The 22178-nt window shown below is 49.3% G+C and overlaps 2 protein-coding genes across 2 annotated transcripts; both read right to left on the reverse strand.

Moving 5' to 3' along the window:
* Positions 1-12445: 12445 nt before the first annotated feature.
* Positions 12446-14546, reverse strand: LOC118717668 (ral guanine nucleotide dissociation stimulator-like). Its single transcript, XM_036436025.2, has 4 exons — positions 14370-14546; positions 13672-13779; positions 12847-13030; positions 12446-12677 (listed from the first exon to the last, which is right to left on the reverse strand). Exons 1-4 carry the CDS (start codon positions 14519-14521, stop codon positions 12618-12620), a joined length of 504 nt encoding a protein of 167 aa, XP_036291918.1. The 5' UTR covers positions 14522-14546; the 3' UTR covers positions 12446-12617.
* A 6071-nt stretch (positions 14547-20617) lies between these two features.
* LOC123652261 (ral guanine nucleotide dissociation stimulator-like) lies at positions 20618-21792 on the reverse strand. The gene is made up of 2 exons (XM_045581017.1): positions 21683-21792; positions 20618-20916 (listed from the first exon to the last, which is right to left on the reverse strand). Exons 1-2 carry the CDS (start codon positions 21779-21781, stop codon positions 20692-20694), a joined length of 324 nt encoding a protein of 107 aa, XP_045436973.1. The 5' UTR covers positions 21782-21792; the 3' UTR covers positions 20618-20691.
* Positions 21793-22178: the final 386 nt, after the last annotated feature.

Genomic DNA, 22178 nt, shown 5'->3' on the forward strand with positions numbered 1-22178 from the left:
AATGTCTAGAATAATTTCCACATCTGCAGGAAACCAATGAATTCCTTTTAGCAGTTTTCCTGGCCACCTAGCACTGTGGCTCCAGCTGGCAAGACAGGATGAAACTGTTGGACAGAGTGGCACCTGTGAGCTCCCAGGCCTCGGGTGTCTCTCCCAGTGTCAGGAGCCCCAAAGATTGCTACAAAGCAAGGTCTGCGGGTGGATGGGAATCAGGGAGCCATGGATACAGGTTCTCTGGACTGACCAACAGAAAGTGCCCACCATGACCCGAGCCTAACTCCTGCATGGCCTCATTTTTCATTTTCACTGGGCCACTCCAGGGCCATGACCAAGCCCAGAATTGCTCCTCAGGCTGTATTTTGCATTTCTGGGCAGCCTTCTGCAGCACCACTATCTCCTCTAGTACTTTGTGCACCTGGGGCCAGAGGGAAGAAGAGGATACAGATACTGCTTGAGTGGAAGTAGGAGTGGAGCAGGGCTCCCAGTCCTGGGTCTTTGCCCACAGGGGCCCCCTCCTTTCCCGTTCCCATCCAGGCCCTTCCTCTGCTCATAGATGGGCATCAACAGCCTTTCCTTTAGGAGGTTATCCTTGATGCCACTTCCATGCCAGAAGTAATCAATTGGAGGGGTCTTCCACCTCTGTTATCAAACTCTCCCAATAAATGGATGATGCAGAGGATGGAACCCCGGAGTATGCTGGCCAGGGTGTCTATGTTTCTCACTGCCCTTGGGAGGTGCACATCTAATGTTTTGTGGTGTGTTTTTCCATTTTTCAGAATCACAGCATTGAGCTCATGCTCATCTCACCCCATTTTGCCCACCATCCCTGAACTTTTTCTATGTGATCTGATCCCCCTAAAAGGCAGGCATCCAAGGTCTATCAGAAAGAGACACCTGGTTTGGAATAACCCCCTGTGCCCACCCTTCTCATTCTGCTTCTGTCCCCTCTGATCATGAAGCACCTAATCAAGATGACCAGAGGAAGGGTTTAGTTGTGATTTTGATGTGGCCCAAGGAGGGGGAGAGTGGAACTCCCTCTTACGTGCCATCTTGGATTCTTCTGGATGATGTCCTTATGGTCAGCATAGTTCAGTGGCTGCTCGTGTTTGGCTCAGCCCTAGACTTGAGTGGAGTCTCTGGACCTTACCAGCACGTGACCCTGGAGCTTCAGTTTCCACATGAGGAATTGCAATCAGGTCTTTGTGGTTCCAAAGCTAGTTCTGCCCAGGCCAGCTTCGCGTAGGACCAGGTTGGGAATTACAGAAGGCGATCGTGATGTTTAGGGAAACGGAGAAGCAAGAGGTGTCACGGGCTGACTTGGAAAAAAAGTGAGAAGCCCAAGTTCTTCCTACTCTAGTCCGTTGCATTCAGTGTTTCTGACTCTTTTTCTTCTTCTTTTGTCTGACTTGGTGTTTCATTTGGTTTGCTTCCAGATAGATAAGCCCATTATGATTATGGAATACTGAGTTGGCTGGTTTGACACATGGGGAGGTAAACACAAGGTTAAAAATGTGGACGGCGTTTCTCAGCATTTGGGCGGAGCAGAGGTGCCCCGGGTCATAGGTCATTCACACTCTGCTCTGCTCATTCAACCATGACTGTCCATCCAACTCATGGTCCAGACGGGGACGTGGGTAGGCCTGGTGGGGCCCTGGTGAAAAAAAATCACCTGGTTCCTACCCCAGGGAGTTTGTGCTCTAGTGGGCTGACAGATACGTAAGAAGTAAAACACTTACTACCTGACAAAGTGCTTGAGGCAGACAAAGAGGATGCAGTGATAGGAAAGAGGGGGACGGACCTGCAGAGGGGCATCCAGGGGGTGCTGGAGGACCTCTGTGATATGACACCTGTGAAGAAGGGGATGCATTTACCAACATTCTTTTTTAAAAATGTATTTTTATTGGTCTCAGAATGGAAGGGAGAGGGAAAGAGAAAGAGAAACATCAATGATGAAAGAGAATCATTGATTGGCTACCTCCTGCTCACCCCTTACTGGGGATCGAACCCACAACCTGGATGTTTGCCTCTGACCGGAATCGAACCTGGAACCCTTCAGTCCGTAGGCCAACGCTCTAGCCACTGAGCCAAGCGAGCTAGGGCCATTTGCCAACATTCTTAATCATTTCTGGGAAGTGCACAGGCCATGGCTGGGAATTGGCACATGCGTGGCAGACATTATCAGGAGCCGGCAGTGATGGTGGAGAGGGTAGATCCTGGAACCCAGTGCTGGGATTCAGTCCAGCTCTCAGCATGAGCTCCCTGACCAAGGCAGCCTTCTTTCCCTCCTGCCTGAAGGGAAATCATATGGTATTTGTCTTTCTCCGTCTGAATGCATAGCACCCTCTAGCTCCACCCAAGTTGCTGCAAGTGTTAAGATTGCATTCTTTTTCATGGCCAAGGAACATTCCAGGTATTAATATATACGTACTACCTGTTCTCACTTCAGTTGTCTACAGATGAACATTCTCAGGTTCCATGTCTTGGCTGTGGTAAAAATGCTGCAATGAACATAGGAGGCCCATCTGTCTTTTCAAATCCATGGCTTTCAATTTTTCTCTCCTTCCTTATATTTCGTCTCTACAGTTGTCGTAAAAACCGTGTCTGAATTTATCAAATCAGAGATCTCCTTCACCACGTATATGTTCCACGGCAGGACCAACTTCAGGTTCATCAACGTGGCCACGGACTTTGGGGAATACAGCAGTGTCGTCACCAGCTATGGCAAGTGATGGCCGCTTTGCCCCTCCCCCCGCCCCCTGGCAGTGGGGGTGCTGGAGGCTCCCGAAAACATATTCTGGTACCCCCGAGTTCTTGACTCATAATCCATGCTGAGCAGTGAGAATTTTCTGACCTATGTATCTTTCTTCTGTGATGTTCATAATTCCCCCAGCAAGGCTATCACTGCAGTTGATGGGGCTGCCCAGGATCTAAAGTTCATGTACATTGACCCCTTGACTTGAACGGGGAGAGGGGGGGGGGGGGACAGGGGGAGAGAGAGAGATTACAAATGGTGATTGCTAGCCCTAACCGGTGTGGCTCAGTGGATAGAGCATTGGCCTGCAGACTGAAAGGTCCCAGGTTCAATTCCGGTCAAGGGCATGTACCTTGGTTGCGGGCACATCCCCAGTAGGAGTTGTGCAGGAGGCAGCTGATGGATGTTTCTGACTCTCTAACCCTCTCCCTTCCTCTCTGTAAAAACAAACAAACAATAAAAAAAACAAAAAACAAAACCAAACCAAATGGTGATTGCTAGAAGGGCACCGATTGGTGATTGCTAGCTGGACAATCGGGATGGAAGGAAGAGGAGAGTGAAGCGGAGGATGAGCCCAGGGTCCCAACAGCCTCAGAGTCCCAGGAAGGGCAATGGGAAACACTCCTAGCTAGATTGGCATTGGTCCCGCACAGCCTAGCCTGGGCTGGACTGGGCCAGGGGTGGGGACCATGTGTCTTCTGTCTCACCCTGGTGGATCAGTGACAGTGCTCTGGTGTCTTGCAGACTATGACACTGTGCTGACAGAGGCCGGGGACTATATGGAGAAATATTTCAAGCTTCGAAAACTCCTTAGATCCGTCTTAGGTACTCAGCCACCATTTTTACTCGAGGGCTGGCCCTCCTGGTGTATTGGGAGGGCAAGGGCAGGGAAGGGTTTCTCCTGTGGGCCTAAGCTTCGTGAAGGGCTTCAGAGCAAGGGTCACAAGTTCAGTTGGTCCGAAGGTTGTGGGTTATTGCTAAGCTGATTAACATTGAATTTGAACTCTATTTGGAAAGAATGTGTAGTTTTTGTGTAATAGAAGGCATAGGGCATTGTGAAGGAAAAAGAAAGTGTGTTCTAAAGCTGGTTGTTTCTGTAAGGTTTGTAAAGAAAGGTTTATGAAACTTGAAGAGATATCTCAAAAAGAAATTGTAGTTATACTCAATTATAAATCTAATCAGATTAATGAATCTAACATAAACTCATACAGAATTTGTTTGGTCCTTTCCAGTCATCAGACTTAAAAGGGGTAATCTCCTCATAGCAGAGGTGAAATTAGTGGTGCTATAGCAATATAATGAATTTAAAAATAAAATTAAACATAGCATAAGGTTGAAGATATCAACCTTATCAGAAAGGAGGAATGATGAAGGGGACCTATAATCTGATAGATTGAGGACCTGAATTAATCTGAAATTTAATCATGTTTTTAAATCTTAGAACACAAATACTTATGTGAATACAGGGTTAAATTTCTCATATATGAACAGGGGGTTAAATTTTTCTTAAAGTTTCCTTTACAAGGCCTTTGCAAAGCAATTGAAGAGGTGACTTATCTATGAATCCAGCAAGCAGAACCAATAAGCAGATTCAGATCAACCCACCATGATTCAAGATTATCTCATCAACATCATCTCATCCATCACTTGATGACTAAAGGACAATAGCAAAAATCTACAGACCTCCAAATCTGCCTCACCATATGCCCTTTCTCTGTATAAACTTATCCACTGTGCCTTGCTGAGGAGACAGGATTTTATGCTTGTAAGAGCTCAGTCTTCTAGGTGGCTGGCCTTCCCAGTAGACACCTAATATGATTCAACCTTCTGAATTATTGGACACAGCGTTGGGCAGCCTGGGCCCAACCTGGCTTTTCCCAGGAACATAACTACCTTGCCATACTGGCCAGGAAGAAATATTTTTCACATTAGATGTAGACATATTAGCAAAAAGAAATATAACATGCTTTTAAATTGTGGAGTGTATTATTTACCTATGTTTAGAATATCTGAAAAGACATATAAAAGTATGAATACTTATTTTCGATTTAGTATGTGGGTGATTTTCACTTACTTTAATTCTTGCTCTTTTCTACCTATTCTCATGACTTATTTTTATTATAAAAAAACCTACTTTTGAACTGAAAATAGTAACTAGTCCAATTTTTTTATTGTAAAGATGAAAATATTGGTCTAAAATTATCAATTGTTTGTGTATTAAGCATTAAAGATGGGGATAAAGATGTTTGTCCACAATAATCTTCCTGGAAAGCCAAGCAGGTTATGTTTTCCCTAACTGTTGTGTAATAGTTTCTCAACCAAACAGTACTTGTAGAAAAAAAAAAAAAATCCCATGCATGGCCACCAAATTGCATTGTGGCAAGACAAGCGATTCAGAGACAGATACACTCAATTAATTGGACATATGTATCAGAATATTAACAGAGCACAAATATCTCTTTTGTGAGTGGTCTGTGGGAGCAGACGGAGGGTCTCCTGTGTTAGCAGAGTGGGTGCTTAGGAAGGGCAGGGTTTTGCAGATCCCCAATATTACACATCTACTGATTCCTCAGGACTGCCTGAGCTCTGATGACTCCTCCATAAGGAGATATGAGTCAAACAGGACAGTGGATGGGATCGCTGGCCTTGTTGACCCAGAGGAAAGGCTGGGCTGAGTTTACCCTCACAGTTCAATCCCCACCTCAGACCCATCCTGCTCTGCCTGCCCCTCTCCACATCCATCTCCCCTGACCCCCACAGGTGGGCTCAGAACATGATGGCGGTGAGCAGGCTGCTCACAAGTCTGTCTCAGTCCTCAGCCCAGATGCCCAGGGTATGGAGGGTTGGGGTGGGCAGTGTAAAAATCCGTCAGGAGAGCTGCCAGTGGGAAGAAGAGTCTCACACAGACTCCATGTTAAACCTGCTATTTCCACGAATGCTCCAACCATGACAGCCACACAGGTGGCCAGGATTGGCAAAGGACTCTCCTCTGGATGGGGAGGGGCCTGTACAGCAGCTCAGTCCTAAATAAGGGTGTCATGGAAGGGCAGAGTGGAAGGAATGATCAGGACTCTGACTTTATTCCCCACCTGCCTCTCCCCAGGGCCACTGCTTCTGTGATGGGAACCTGGGCAGACCTGATACAACATTTTGGCCAGCCACTCCTTTTCCCTGGGTTCATCGTGAAGCAGGCCTTGGTGCTGCACAGCCTCCCTGTCAAACACCCGGTGGGCCTCGTAAGAAGTCTTTGGGTGGAGTTGCAACAACAGGAGCTTAGAGAGGATCAGTGGGAAGGTGAGGGGACTGTAGTCTGGAAAGAGGATTGGGTGAGTGGGGTGGTGAGTGGGGTGTTTCATGGGACAGTCTTCCATTAAAGACAGACCCTTTTGTGCCCCGGGTCATCGAGTGCAGGGTGCCCTGGGTGGACAGAGTACAAGTCCCATGGACTCCAAGGCTCAGGCAAATCCTCACCTTCCTGAATATTCAGTCTTGACTAGGGTCTCTTTCAGAGACTGAGAACCCTGAACTGGGGTGTGTCTTAATTTGGCTCTAAAATAAAAATGAGAGTGATTTTAACAAGAAAAATTGTGTTTCAACAGGAAACTATTAGAATGGATATGTTTTTTCTTCCCTAGATCTTTTGTCATTATTCTTGTTGTTCCAAATTTTGCACAATAATACTATAGTCTATAACGCTGTTTGTCTCCTCCAGGTTACAAGCCCTACAGGTACCTAGGGAATACCACCCATAGGCACCATTGCCACCTCCTTCTATGCCCAGGCCTCATCATTCCTCTGACAGAGAGCAAGAATCTCTTGGCTCTGAGAGAAAACAAATGGTACTTGTAGAAAACAATCCCATTCATGGCCACCAAATTGCATTGTGGCAAGACAAGCGATTCAGAGACAGATGCACTCAATTAATTGGACATATGTATCAGAAGATTAACAGAGCACAAACATCTCTTTTGTTTACTGTTTCATCTCCACAGACCTTTTCTTCTTTCTATATTGGTCTATTTTGCTTTATTTGATTCACAGCAAGATTTTAGAACTGTGAATGGCCTTGCTCTCTACTATTTTACATTGATTCCTATTTCCACTGTATTCAACCTCATCTCGCCATTTTTCTATTTGCTGAATGTGAGGGCATCTTCTTGCTACTCAGTGCCTTCATGTTTACATTTTTCCTCTTTAACATCTCATTCTTACATAGTTTAAGAAAAACAACTGTTTTGATGTGCTATGAAAAGTCACAACTCCCTACATTGTTTCAGTTGTTAAACATTTTCATTGTTAGTATGAAATGCTTTACAAGTTCCCTTTACCTTATCTTTACATTTTTGTTTTCCTGCTTTTAGTCGTGCACATTCCATTTCTTACCTTATTTCAAATGTTTCTCTAGTTCTTCTCTTTCTCCTTTCTCTCCTCTTACCTCCTAAATACCTTACTGTGTGGCCCTAGGTGTGCTGTGTAATTCCCAGGCCTGTAATTACTAAGTCTTCACCATAGGTACCACAATGAAAGGTTAATTCATGGTAAGGGGTCTGGACAGGCTAGGAGCTTGGTGCTCTGTCCTCCCTTCAGTGAAGAATGAGGCTGGATACACATTCTCCCTCAGATCAGGAGTTACCTAGAGCACTTTGCAACCAGAGCCCAAACTGGGGGCTCAGCTGGGATGTTTCCATGTTGCTGGTCATCTATGCATATGCCCAAAGCAGCCTCAACTATCACCTCCATCCCACAAACCTTCACAACATCCTACACACAACATTACCTCTTAAGCTTTTATCTCTTTCTCTGCGTTACTTTTTGTTCAGAGCATGCATTCTGATTTCACTGTATGCATGTGCTGGCTGCTTTGACTCTTTCATACAAACATGCCATCAGGACATTCTGTTGGGTTGAGCACTGTGCTTCTAGTGCCCGGCCCATAGGAGGTGCTCAACACAGACCTCAGAAAGGGGCCAGGGAATGAATTCCTCTTAACCCAATCTACTAAGCTGAAGAGTTCCCAATCAATATTGCAAGGACATTTGATGAAATGATTCAAAATGCATACTTACTAAAATATCAAATGTGCTTTTTTGAAACAAATTTTATTTGCAGGCAATGATTCAAAATGAATTGAATAAATGTTCAGAGGTACCTATACAACAGTTATCATCAAAGAGTTATTCATAAAGTAGAGAAGAAAATAATTTTAAGTCCATTAACTATGGGCAAATTATATAATTTATCATGAAGCAGGAAAAAAGATACTGGAAGATATCATTTTGCAGAAATAATTTTAATATCGGTAAATATTTTACAAAACATAAACATAATAAAAATGTATTTATAACTACTGTTAAAGGTATATTTACATGGGATTATAACTAGAGAGAGAGAGAGAGAAATAGGTATAGTTCACATTGAGTCTCAAACGTCCAGAATATTTTCTTATGACTGTGGCTCCAGCTGGCAGGACCGGATGTAACTGCAGGACAGAGTGGCACCTGTGAGCTCCCAGGCTTCTGGTGTCCCTCCCAGGGTTAGGAGCCCCAGGAATTGCTACACAGCAAGGTCTGTGCGGGATCAGGGAGCCATGGACAATGGTTCTCTGGACTGACCAGCAGAAAGCGTCCACTCCTGCTCTTGCCCAACTCCCGCCCAGCCTCACCTCTCATGCTCACTGAGCCGCTTCAGGGCCCAGAACCAGGCCTGGAAGTTGTTCTCAGGTTGTATTTTATACTTCCGGGCAGCCTCCTGCAGCACCACTATTTCCTGCAGTATTTTGTCCACCTGGGGCCAGAGGGAAGGAGAGGATGCAGAAACTGCCTCAGTGCGAGTGCAGAGTGGAGCAGGGGCACAGCTCTCAATCTTTGAACACAGGGGCACTCTGCTTCCACCTAATTCCACCCAGACCCTTCCTATGCTCAGAGATGGCCATCAACAGCCCTTCTTATAGAAGGTTATCTTTGATGCCACTCCCATGCCCTCAGCCATCAAATGGAGGGTTCTCCCCATTCTGTTATCAAAATCTCCCAAAAAATTGAAGATGCAAGAGGTGAAGTCCCTACGTGTGCTGGCGAGGGTATTTCTGATTCTCACTCCCCTCCCCTCCTCCTCAGGAGGTGCCCAGCACCTCAGGTTTTCTTTCCTTTTTTTTTTCTTTTCATTTTTTTTTTTTTTTCTCTATTGATCTGACTCCCTTTAAAAGTCAGACACCTAAGGTCCATCAGAAAGAAACCCTTGTGCCCATCTTTTGCATGTTACACTACCACCAAGACCCAGGAGGGGTTGGGAAACTGGAAAAGACAGAACTTGGATCAAGGCCAGGTTCTGGGCTCCAGAGGAGGGTGTAACAGATGGCTATGATGAGCCTGTCACTCCAGCTCCAAGGGGAGACTGTGCTGAGAACTCAGTAAGGGCTCAGTATGGGGCTTTCTGTCCCCCAAGGTCAATCCTGGTCACCGCAGCTCAGGCCCCAGTTACCAACCTCCAGATCATCCTTCATGCTCACGGCAATCCTGTGCAGAAGAGTCAGGTATTCTCCCAGGAAGGGAACACACTGGGCAAACAGGGTGAGGGTGGGATCAGTCCATTCTCTCTGGTGCCCACGGGCCCTCTCCTGAAAGCCTCCCACTGTCAGCCACCCGACCACCTCAGGGTTCTCATGTGGAATAGCCCAGGTGCCTAAGGGCCTCCTCTCAATTGCTTCCTCCCTCATCTGCAGGAACCCCTCTTGATCACCTCCCAGGATCTCCTTTGGGCAATACCTACGTCCATGTGCATCCTACACTCAGCTCCCCTAGGCCCTCCTCGTGGTCATGTCTAAGGGAGTGTTTTAGGTTCTGTGGGCACAAGAGATGGGGTTGGAGGAAGAAAACCTCCCTCTCTTGACTTGGAGGCCTCCAGTGGGGAGCACAAACACCCTCTGCTCTGACCACGGAGCATTCCCCAGAAAGGCTCACTCACCTTCTTGTGCAGCCCCTTCCTGGATCTTCGGAGGCAGAACATCATAGAGGCAAACCTGGAGGACTGATTCCACCAGGGTGGATGGCAGAGTCATTGAGCTCATGCTCACCTCACCCCACTTCCCCACCACTCCTGACCTCACACCCTGGACATCTGACCCAAGTCAGCCAGTACCAGTGCCACACTGACTCCAACATGCTCTGATTCTGGATGCCTCCCAACTGCAATGCTCACTCGGTATGATTGACCAAGGTCTGGGCCTGACTTCCTTGACCCATCCATCCTCTGAAAGGGGGTAACTTCCACCTAGCTCACAGATTCTCCTGAGGACTCAGTGTCATTCCTGCCATCATTGTTCTCACCCTCAGCCCTCCAGGTAGGACAGGGCAGGGAGCTCTGCACAGATCTTTCCTGTCCTGAAATCGTGACCACTTTGTGAGGCCTGCAGCACAGACGGTCACCCCTGCATGTCAATCAGGAGGGGACTGACTGGCAGCGAGTGCTATAGGGGCCCAGTAGGAAGTCTCAGAGAGCACACCCCTCTGTCTCTGATCCAGCCAGTGGGACCTGAGGCCAAGCAGCTCTTTTGTTTCATCTGCACAAGGACCAAGGAGATCCCTCTTCCTGGTAATTGGGACCGAGAGGGTGAGCATTTCCAGGGAACCTTTAAGTGACAAACTACCAAAGCCACAGCCTGTGAAGTCTCCCCATCCCTCTTGGCCTCCTCTCTGCAGACGTCCAGGCTCACTCTACCTTGATGAACTGTTCCCTGCTTTGGGAGTTGTCCTCTTTGAACAGCTTTTTAACGGCAACTGTGTGCCTCCTGAAGAGATGGAAAGAGGAAAGGCATGATTAGGAAAAATTGGCGAGAGGGGTTAACAGCGAATTCCTTTAAACAATCTCATGTTTCCTACTGCCTTGGTGAGGGTATCACTGGGTTCCTCTGAGCAGGAGGGTCTCCATGGGACTGGGGTAGGACTCTCATGATGGTCTATGGGCGTCCTTCCCATATCGAAGGAGAAGTTCTGTTTTGATCAGTTTGGGTTTCAACTGGGCATAGGGTTCTGGTACTGGAAACACAAAAATCTCCCATTTGGATCAATGCAGTGTCTGGCATTGAAGGAGACTGACTCCTGAAGAAGAGTTAGTGGCCTGAGGAGCCAGAGAGCCTTAGAGACCGGACCCACAAGACCAGTCTTTGTCCCCAGGGTTGGCTGCCTCCCAGGAGGTGAGGGGACACTGGGAGACATTTGGGAGACACATTAGCAGGCTTGCCGTGATGGGAGAGGCCTACGCACCTGGAAACTTTCCCCCAAGTCTCCTGCAGTCGATGAATGGACACGCTCTGCAGAGCGGCCAGGATGGCACGCAAGGAGGAAAAGTTCCTCAGGGTCCTGCACTCCTGGGGAAGAGGAGACATGTGCTGTGAGACATGTGCTGTCGCTTCAGGCACCTTAGATTGGCTGCTCCTCTTGATAGGACAGATGCTCAGGGAGGGGACATTTAGCACCCAAATACCAACTCTCAGAATGAGGAGGATCCCAAATCAAATCAAGGAAGGAACCAAGAATGATGTGAACCTCCCAGCACAGGATCGGTAGAGTCAAGATCTGAGTGAGCCTGGCAGAGGGGACCTGGGGCTGTGCTGGGGCTCTGATCTCAGTCCTCAGTTCTGACAGCTGTCTGGGCAGCAAAGGCATTTTTCAAGGATCCCCACAGGAATGCTGGTGGGCCCCCCCTAACATACCTTGGCCACCTTTATCCAGTGCTCCACCACTTTGGCCCTGTCCTGGGCCGTCATGCTTGGGTCCCCAAGGCAGGTGGTGATCACACAAGTAGCCACGTGGTTGAATTGTAAGACAGTGGCACTGACAGTGGATACCATGTGCCCCTTTCTAGGCTTAGTCCTCTGTGACCAGATGGAGCCCAGGCACTGGTGTGGCAGCACCTTCTTGAACAGCTCCTGGGAAGAAAGGGGAGTGTCACCCAGCCCTGCCACCCCCCAGTTCAGGATTCCCAGTCCCTGAAAGAGACACTATGTTCAGGAAGCTGAGGATTTGCCTGAGCTTTGGAGTCCATGGGTGCACTGGGTCCCAGGGCACCCAGCACTCGATGACCCGGGGCCCAAGACGGGTGGGGGCCCAAGACAGGTGGTCAGGAGTACCTCCCTCCAGCCCATCCTCAGGGACTCCAAGCTCCAGGAAGCGGCTTACTTCTGCTCACCCAAAAAGGGCAACTTCCAGCATCTGACATCCCTCTGGAATAATTCCCCATTCAGTGCACATTCCCTTGTGACAGCTACAACCACAGCTGTTTGTCTCACTTGGTGTTAAACACACATCAATGGCTTGATAAGTGCTGAGGCCACTAAACCTATGTTCTCTTGGATGGTTTAGCCATGGATCTGGCTGCACACAGAGAGCTCCCCTCCCCACAATCCGGGCCACACCCCACCCAGCTTTCTGTCTCCTCTCCCTCATTTAATCTGCACAGCCACTCTGTGCAGCAGGGCCTGGGGTGCCCACCTCCACAGCCCACCGAGTTGGCTGGACAGCAATGCTTGGGGGTTGAGAAAGTTATCAAGGACGCATGGGTGAGAAAGGGGTTGAGCTGCGATTTGCATCAAGATCATAGGAGTTGAGATCAGGGAAAGGCAGGTTGGGCAGCCAAGGGCAGAGGAAAGTCCTGTCCCTCCCACCTGAAAGACCAAGACTCACTGCATCCATCGCTGTTATTTGCTCGGCCACCAGTCTTGGAGGGAATGTCAGGAGGCCAAGCTTCTCCTCCCTTCTATGGTGCTTAAGGGTCACAGCCACGGGGCAGTCGGTTGTTGGGGATGGAGCTGGCTCTTGGATCAGAGCTGGTGGTCCAGAAGGCTCCAGCACTATCACACCTGGATTGGGCTCTAGCCCAGGAGCAGGCCCTTCCTCTGGCTCTTGAGTGTGCTTGAGCTCTTTAAGTGGTTGTAGAGCAGGTTAAAGAGACAGGTACTTGCACATGCCACACTTTCCCATGCATTTCCACACACAGGAAAGATGTGACTGTCTTTAATGGAAGACTATCCTATGAAACACCCCATCCCCCACCCCACTCACCCAATCCTCTTCCCAGACTACAGTCCCCTCACCTTCCCACTGAGCCTCTGTAGGCTCCTGTTGCTGCAGCTCCACCCAAAGACTTCTTACGAGGCCCACCGGGCATTTGACAGGGAGGCTGTGCAGCACCAAGGTCTGCTTCACGATGAACCCAGGGAAAAGGAGTGGCTGGCCAAAATGTTGTATCAGGTCTGGCCAGGTTCCCATCACAGAAGCGGTGGCCCTGAAGAGAGACAGGTGGGGAATAAAGGCAGAATCCTGGTCATTCCTTCCACTTTGCCCTTCCATGACACCCTTATTTAGGACTGAGCTGCTGTACAGGCCCCTCCCCATCCAGAGGAGAGTCCTTTGCCAATCCTGGCCACCTGTGTGGCTGTCATGGTTGGAGCATTCGTGGAAATAGCAGGTTTAACATGGAGTCTGTGTGAGACTCTTCTTCCCACTGGCAGCTCTCCTGAAGGTTTTTTACACTGCCCACCCCAACCCTCCATACCCCTGGGCATCTGGGCTGAGGACTGAGACAGACTTGTGAGCAGCCTGCTCACCACCATCATTTTCTGAGCCCACCTGTGGGGGTCAGGGGAGATGGATGTGGAGAGGGGCAGGCAGAGCAGGATGGGTCTGAGGTGGGGATTGAACTATGAGGGTAAACTCAGCCCAGCATTTCCTCTGGGTCAAGAAGGCCAGGGACCCCATCCATTGTCCTGTTTGACTCATGTCTCCTTATGGAGGAGTCATCAGAGCTCAGGCCACCCTGGGGAATCGGTAGATGTGTAATATTGGGGATCTGCCAAACTCTGCCCTTCCTAAGCACCCACTCTGCTAACACTGGAGACCCTCCTTCTGCTCCCACAGAACACTCACTTTAATAATTGCTCCTGTGGTGTGTCACCCCAATCGTTATGCAGAGGTATCCCTCCAGAGGCAGAGAAGACCTTGATGGCATCCGATCTGAGGGATGGTGCACAGGACCTGTGAATCATGGACAGTTTGACTTTCTGACTTAGTGACTAGAACAGAGGCCAGAGACTGTGTCTGCTTCATTCCAGTGAATCTAAGTGTCTCCGAAAGTGCCTGCCTGTGGTAGGAGCTTAGCACAATTGAATAAAATGAGCTCCAACCAGAACCATCTGAGCCATCTGAGTGGGCCTGGATCCCTTCTATCCCCTGCTATCTGCCATGTGGCTACACCAAGGACCAGGACAAGGTCAGCTGGTGAAATCTCAAATTTCTTGACAGGTTTTCTCCCACTGCTTTTCCAAACTCAGATGCCACAGGCTGCTGATGTGGGTTCATTGCACTTTCCATGGGACAGACAGACATAAGTGGAATGAAAACCACAGCTGATCCAGCAGCCCTTTCTGCTGAGCCAAGCAGCAGGTAAGCACTGCCATGGCTTGTCCCTACATCAGTGCCTACAAGAGCCCTATGATGTTGATCCTGTACCACCACGCTTTCCAGAGGAGCATTCTGAGGCTCAGAGTGATGAGATGACATTGTCAAGACACACAGATAGCAATGGGCAGAGTCCCCACTGCAGTGGAGAGGGGACACGTGCTCACCTTGTTAATAGCTCTTCGAGGAACCACTGGGCCCTGGAGAAGGCCGGGTGGATGGGCATCAGGGTGCAGACGTGGGGGATATTTCCAGCCGGGAAAGCTGGGACCAGGGACCCCATCACCTTCTCCAAGGTGCCTTTCTGGATGACCCGCATCCTGCAGGCCTCACGAAGTCTCTGAGTTAACTCAGCGGCACACTGTGTGGGACAAGGTGGGACATCCAGTCAGTGGCATCTCCAAGAATCCCAGGAGGTGGAGGTCTAGAGCTCACACAGGAGTCCCAGACTCTCAGGAATGAGGTTCTAGGTTTTTAATGTTCCACTGAAGTTCATGAGTGGGGCATGTTGGTGTAATTGCTACTTTCTGGGCAGGTTTGTATGCTTGTTTGGTTTAGCTTAGGAACAACAAACCTAAAATAGTTTCTATGATGATCATTGTCCCCATGAGGCTTCAAGAACCATCCCCATTATAGAGATGAGATCACAGAGCTTAGTGATGTCACTTGTCTTCTCAAGTGCATGCAGGTCAGAAACGCAAACTGTCCTGCATGACATTTTCTCTCAGCTACATGAGACTTATCTGCCCCCGACATGGATGCAAAGGTGGTAGGAACCTTGCCCATCCCCTATGTGGGGAAGGTATCCATCAGAGACATGGCCTATGAAAACATTGACTTTAAAAAAAAACAACAAAAACACTTTTGTTTCATTCGTTTACATCAAAGGGCATTTTTAGACCCTCATTGTGGAGAACCCAGATTCTGCAAATGGGCAAATGCCTTTAGTCTCCAGACTGGAGGAGTGTGATCGTTAAGCATGAATCTGAATAGAGGACTCCAAAGGGAAGAAATCCATGTGGTGGGTGTAAAGTGACAGGTGACCCAGTATCCCTGTGAGGCAATTGCCAGTGATGGAACACTGTGATTGCCTTGACCAACCTGACTGGTGAAAATTTCAATGAGTGCGAAATCCCCAGGCCAGGCAGGGAGTAATGCATCAGCCATGATCAGAAACTGCTGTTGGCACCATGACTGCTACAGCCCTTTGGGTTTGGAATCTCCCTGCAGCCATTAACTTTTCATGTGCACGTCCTTACACCAGCAATGGGCATCCATCTTCAGAGGTAGGGAGGTGTTGCATATTGTGATCTCAATAGTGATCCCCTAGATCCCCGATTTTGGGACCCCAGAACTTCAGAATGTGTCTGCATTTGAGTTTTAGTCTTTTAGCAAGTAATGAGGTGAATTGAATTCAGTGGTGTGGGTCTTAATCTGATCTGACCAGTGTCCTTAGAAGAGGAGGGGAAAGAAGACGACCATCTACAAGCTGAGGAGGGACCCTTCAAGAGACACCAGCCCTGCTGACAGCCTCCTGTCTCACTCCTAGCCTCCAGAATTGTGGGGAAATGAATGACTGCTGCTGACACCACCCAGTGCCGCCCTATGTGTGGTAGCCTGAGCAACCTAACACAGTCCATTCCCATGCACTTTAGTGATCCAGGCAGGATTGCTGACATGGCAGCTGAACTGAATCATGCCCATGAATAACAGTACTGAAAGGCTGCAGTGCTTGGCAAATGACCTCCATTATTGGACTAGGTCTGCAAGGACAGTGGAACTGACCGCTCCACAGGATCCTGGCAATGGTAGTTTAAACAACAAAACCAATGGGCAAATGTGCTCCTGGGCTACTATAAAGTTAAACAAAATTATTTCACTCTAATATTTCCATGAATATGTGAGGAGAGTGTTTCTACTCTGCCATGAAACAGGAGGGAGAGGTGGAAGTCTGGAGTTCCCTGTCATGAGGCTGAAGCACACTCTGGGGAGAACCCTGTGAGGGCCTCTGGGTGCTCCCAGATTTGAGTCTGGGCTCTGGGCACTGTCAGGTGACCAGGTTTTCTGGGTATAGAGACCCTCAAGGCCAGTTCTCACCTGAGTCCAGCCCTGGATGGTGTCTGTGGCCTGATGCACCTTCCTCAGGTTGAGGGAGTTTGAGTAGTTGAACCCGCTGACCAGCCCTTCAGTGATGACACGGTTGGAGCTCTACAAAGACAGAACCCGGTACCGGGCCAGTAGGCTTCAAGAACCTTCTACCTCAATCTGTGGTTCTACACCACGGCAGCCTTGGCAAACTGAGACTGTCTATTAGGACATAATGAGGAAGCTCTGGCAGCCCTGCTGAACAGGCAGCAGAGGTGGATCATGTATGGTCAGCAACCCTGAAAGGCTGCATCCCTGAGGAAGACTGCATCCTTTATGGGATGATATGGAAGTGAGTTGGCTGCAGCTCCTGACCCAGCGGGCCTAGGGTACTGTGCCCTGCTCTGTGAGATGACAAATTGCAGAGAAAAGCATCCAATACTTTGCTTCCTCCCATCTTTTTTGCAAGACAACCCAGTCAAGTGTGATGATGAGTGAGGCTTAGAGAAGGTCTGTAAGGACAACGGAGCTGACTGCTCCACAGGTTACCTGGGGCAGGTAGTTAAAACACAGAATAGCAAAATACAAAATGTGCTGGAAGTCTCCAATGAAGTAAAACAATATAATTGTTTCTTTAAAATTCCCATGAACATGTGAGGGATGTTTTCCTATTCTCTCATGGAACTGGTGGGGGGAGTGGAGTTCCAGATTGGTTTGTCATGGGACTGTGGACACGCTAGTGGGAAAGCCCTGAGAGGGCCCTGGGGAGTTTGCAGATTGACACCCTCCCTGGTCATCTTCAGGCCCTGGATGTGGAGATCACCCTGGGCCAGCTCTCACCTCAGACAGACACTGGACGGTGTCATCAGCCTGGTTCACCTGCACCCTGACCTGGTAGGTGGTGTAGTCAGGCCCATGGGCCACTACCTTGAAGATGTCCTCCTTAGAGGTCTGCAAAGACAGAAAAGGTACTGAACCAGGGGGTGTCAGGAGCCTTCCACCACATCCGTGGTCCTGTGTAATGGCAGACCTGGCACACTCATACAGTCTATTAGCACCCAGTGGGGATGTTCCCAGCAGCCCTGCTGAACCAGCAAGAACTGATTCACAACAAGGTCTAACAACAGTGAAAGCCTGAATCACTGAGGAAAACAACAACCTCGATGGAATGATATGGAGGTGGGTAAGGCCACAGCTCCTGACCGGGCCACTCTTCAATGGTTGGCCATGCTTTGTGTAATGTTAGATTACAGAGAAAATATCCAATACGTTCTTCCCACTTTTTTAAATACACAGCACTATCAAGTGGGATGATGCATACGGTTTGGAGAAAGTCTGCAACGCCAGTTGAGCTGGGATTGGTCCACAGGATACTTGGGGCAGGGAATTAAACATTTGAAATTACAAAAACACAAAGACAACAAAAAAAAATTTTTCTGTGACCCCAACAAATACATAAAGACTGTTTTTTCTATCCTATCAGAGACCTGGTCTCAAAGGTTGGAGGAACTTTTCCTTTGGGAGTGGTTCTGTGAGAACTTTGATGCCCCAGATTGGAGTCTGAGTTTTGGCCCCACCCCAGTCACCTCAGGGTCATGGTGTGGGCTACCTCTCACCTCAGACTTGCACTGGACGGTTCTCTTGGCCTGGACCACTTTTCCTTTATAGCCATTGCTGGCATCAGTGAACCTGTTAGCTTGCTCCTCTAGGATGTCATCATTGGAGCTCTGCAAAGACACAACCCGGTCCCCAGCCAGGAGGCATTAAAGGCCTGGCATTACCAGTGGGGGAGATGCCAACTTCCAGTCCCGCTCCCCAGACCAGACAGAAAGGGGCATCTGCAATGACCTCCATGCAGGGAAGGTTTGAGATGATCCCGTGAGGACCCCCAATTAACAAGTGGCTAATAGAGTCCATCCCCAACACTCAGCTACCCTCTCTGTGAGCCTCGATCAGGGCAATGAATATGACACACCCTCCAGGCTTCTGACACCTACCTACCTGCTCCTGCCCAGGATGTGTGTCCCTCACTTCACGTTGTCCCGCACCACCCTCAACAAACACATACCTGGGATGAGGAGTCAGAAGGTTGGGCCTTCACAACTGGGGGCCACGGTCTGGTCTGACTAGGAAAAGTCTTCCCTGGGATGCCCACAGTTACCCGATGGGTCCTCCTGCCAGGGGCCGAGGGATGTTGGTGGCGGCACTTGTACCAGTTTCTACAGCAACAGCAACCTCTCTCTCTCTGGGCTTTCTTCTGCCCATGGCCTCGGATTGATGGAAAGCAACAAAGAGCCATCCTATTCTCCTGACGCTTTCCACTCAAGTGAGCTGGAAAGGCAGTTGCCTCTAGAATGTGGGGGTATGGTTACCACGGTTCTAATTTCTGTTGGGGATTGGTCACCAACAAAGTGAGGTCACCACTTCAAGGTTCCAAGAGCTGGGCACTTCCCCCAATCAAAGCTACCTAAGCCCTCTCTGGGCTGTTGACCTCTCACCCTCTTTGCCCACATCACCTCCTCCCTGTACACCAATACCCAATATAACCCTTGCCCCAGCTCCCTGGAAATGTACCAGGTCCCCTACTAGGGGGAGAAAGCTGCCTCCACTCCTCCTTTATAAATTAGTTCTGTGTCCAGGGAAGGCCTCTCAGGACCATCCCAGTCTCCCAACCTGTCCAATGAAGATGATCCTAGACACCATTCCTATCCAAAGTCATCAGCTATAGATAAGGCTCCTAACACAGTGGGCTGGTGCCCTTTGTATCTGATGAGTGGGACACAGCATGAAACACTAGACAAAACAGCCCTGGGGTCCAAAGTGTGATATCATGGAAGTCACTGCTCATATGGCTTCATTTTCAAGTCTGCACCTTGAAGGGTTTGAAATGACAGGAAATTCAGATATTGTCACTCACTGGCTTAAAAACATGCAGTGGTCTCTTAGACTCAGTCCCAGTGCCTCATGTGGGTCCATGTGATGGGAGCTTTCACAGTGGCTTTGAGTGAGTCCTGCCTCCTGGTGGGAACAGCCTTGTGTGTCTGCTGAGTGCTCAGTAAATGGCTTCTGAATAATGTCAAGTAGAGCTCATGTGATGGGATGTCAGATCGCGTCATTCTCTCAAAGTCCATTGTTTTGTTTTGTCTTTTTATTTATTTTATTTTTTTTGGGGGGGAGGGGGGGTTGGTGGTGGATTTGTTTTGAATTTCTATCTGTTATTGATTTTTTCTTTTCATTTTTTAAATTTAATAAATCTTTATTGTTCAGATTATTACAATCGTCCCTCTTTTGCCCCCATAGCTCCCCTCCACATAGTTTCCACCCCACCCTCTGCCCTTACCCCACCCCCTACTGTCCTCATCCATAGGTGTCCCCATCCCTCTTGCCCTCCTCTCTGCAGACGTCCAGGCTCACTTTACCTTAATGAACTGTTCCCTGCTTCAGGAGTTGTCCGCTTTGAACAGTTTTTTAACGGTAACTGTGTGCCTCCTGAAGAGATGGAAAGAGGAAAGGCATGATTAGGAAAAAATGGCTAGAAGGGTTAACAGCAAATTCCTTTAAACAATCTCATGTTTCCTACTGCCTTGCTGAGGGTATCACTGGGTTCCTCTGAGCAGGAGGGTCTCTGTGGGACTAGGGTAGGACTCTCATAGTGGTCTCTGGGGCCCCTTCCCATATTGAAGGAGAAGTTCTGTTTTGATCAGTTTGGGTTTCAACTGGGCATAGGGTTCTGGTACTGGAAACACAAAAATCTCCCATTTGGATCAATGCAGTGTCTGGCATTGAAGGAGACTGACTCCTGAAGAAGAGTTAGTGGCCTGAGGAGCCAGAGAGCCTTAGAGACCCGGCCCACAAGACCAGTCTTTGTCCCCAGGGTTGGCTGCCTCCCAGAAGGTGAGGGGACACTGGGAGACATATGGGAGACACATTAGCAGGCTTGCTGTGATGGGAGAGGCCTACGCACCTGGAAACTTTCCCCCAAGTCTCCTGCAGTCGATGAATGGACACGCTCTGCAGAGCGGCCAGGATGGCGCGCAAGGAGGAAAAGTTCCTCAGGGTCCTGCACTCCTGGGGAAGAGGAGACATGTGCTGTGAGACATGTGCTGTCGCTTCAGGCACCCTAGATTGGCTGCTCCTCTTGATAGGACAGATGCTCAGGGTGGGCACATTTAGCACCCAAATACCAACTCTCAGAATGAGGAGGATCCCAAATCAAATCAAGGAAGGAACCACGAATGAAGTGAACCCCCCAGCACAGGATTAGGGGAGTCAAAATCTGAGTGAGCCTGGCAGAGGGGACCTGGGGCTGTGCTGGGGCTCTTATCTCAGTCCTCAGTCCTGACAGCTGTCTGGGCAGCAGAGGCATTTTTCAAGGATCCCCACAGGGATGCTGCTGGGCCTCCCCTAACATACCTTGGCCACTTTAATCCAGTGCTCCACCATATTGGCCCTGTCCTGGGCCGTCATGCTTGGGTCCCCAAGGCAGGTGGTGATCACACAAGTAGCCACGTGGTTGAATTGTAATACAGTGGCACTGACAGTGGATACCATGTGCCCCTTTCTAGGCTCAGTCCTCTGTGACCAGATGGAGCCCAGGCACTGGTGTGGCAGCACCTTCTTGAACAGCTCCTGGGAAGAAAGGGGAGTGTCACCCAGCCCTGCCACCCCCCAGTTCAGGGTTCTCAGTCCCTGAAAGAGACACTAGTCAAGACTGAATGTGCAGAAAGCTGAGGATTTGCCTGAGCCTTGGAATCCATGGGATTTGTTTTCTGTCCACCCAGGGCACCCAGCACTGGATGCCCCAGGGCTCAAGACCCTTGTGGGAAGGGACAGTAGCATCTGCATCCAGCCCATCCTCAGGGACTCCAAGATACCAGGAAGTGGCTTATGTCTGCTCACCCCAAAAGGGCATCTTCCAGCATCTGACATTCCTCTGGAATAATTCCCCATTCAGTGCACATTCCCTTGTGACAGCTACAACCACAGCTGTTTGTCTCACTTGGTGTTAAACACACATCAGTGGCCTGATAAGTGCTGAGGCCACTGAACCTATGTGCTCTTGGGTGGTTGAGCCATGGATCCGGCTACACACAGAGAGCTCCCCTCCCCACAATCCTGGCCACACCCCACCCAGTTTTCTGTCTCCTCTCCCTCATTTAATCTGCACAGCCACTCTGTGCAGCAGGGCCTGGGGTGCCCACCTCCACAGCCCATGGAGTTGGCTGGACAGCAATGCTTGGGGGTTGAGAAAGTTATCAAGGACCCATGTGTGGTAAAGTGGTTGAGCTGTGATTTGCATCAAGATCATAGGAGTTGAGATCAGGGAAAGGCAGGTTGGGGCAGCTAAGGGCAGAGGAAAGTCCTGTCCCTCCCACCTTGAAAGACCAAGACTCACTGCATCCATTGCTCTTATTTGCTCGGCCACCAGTCTTGGAGGGAAGGTCAGGAGGGGAAGCTTCTCGTCCCTTCTATGGTGCTTAAGGGTCACAGCCATAGGGTAGTCGGTTGTTGAGGATGGAGCTGGCTCTCAGATCAGAGCTGGTGGTCCAGAGGCTCCAGCACTATCAGACCTGGATTGGGCTCTAGCCCAGGAGCGGGCCCTTCCTCTGGCTCTTGGGTGTGCTTGAGCTCTTTAAGTGGTTGTAGAGCAGGTTAAAGAGACAGGTACTTGCACATGCCTCACTTTCCCATGTATTTCCACACACAGGAAAAATGTGACTGTCGTTAATGGAAGACTGTCCCATGAAACACCCCAAACCCCACCCAACTCACCCAATCCTCTTCCCAGACTACAGTCCCCTCACCTTCCCACTGTGCCTCTGTAGGCTCCAGTTGTTCCTACTCCACCCAAAGACTTCTTACGAGGCCCACCGGGTGCTTGACAGGGAGGC

This window comes from Pipistrellus kuhlii, unplaced genomic scaffold (assembly GCF_014108245.1).
Source record: "Pipistrellus kuhlii isolate mPipKuh1 unplaced genomic scaffold, mPipKuh1.p scaffold_m20_p_13, whole genome shotgun sequence".
In the NCBI taxonomy this organism is placed as follows: Eukaryota; Metazoa; Chordata; class Mammalia; order Chiroptera; family Vespertilionidae; genus Pipistrellus; species Pipistrellus kuhlii.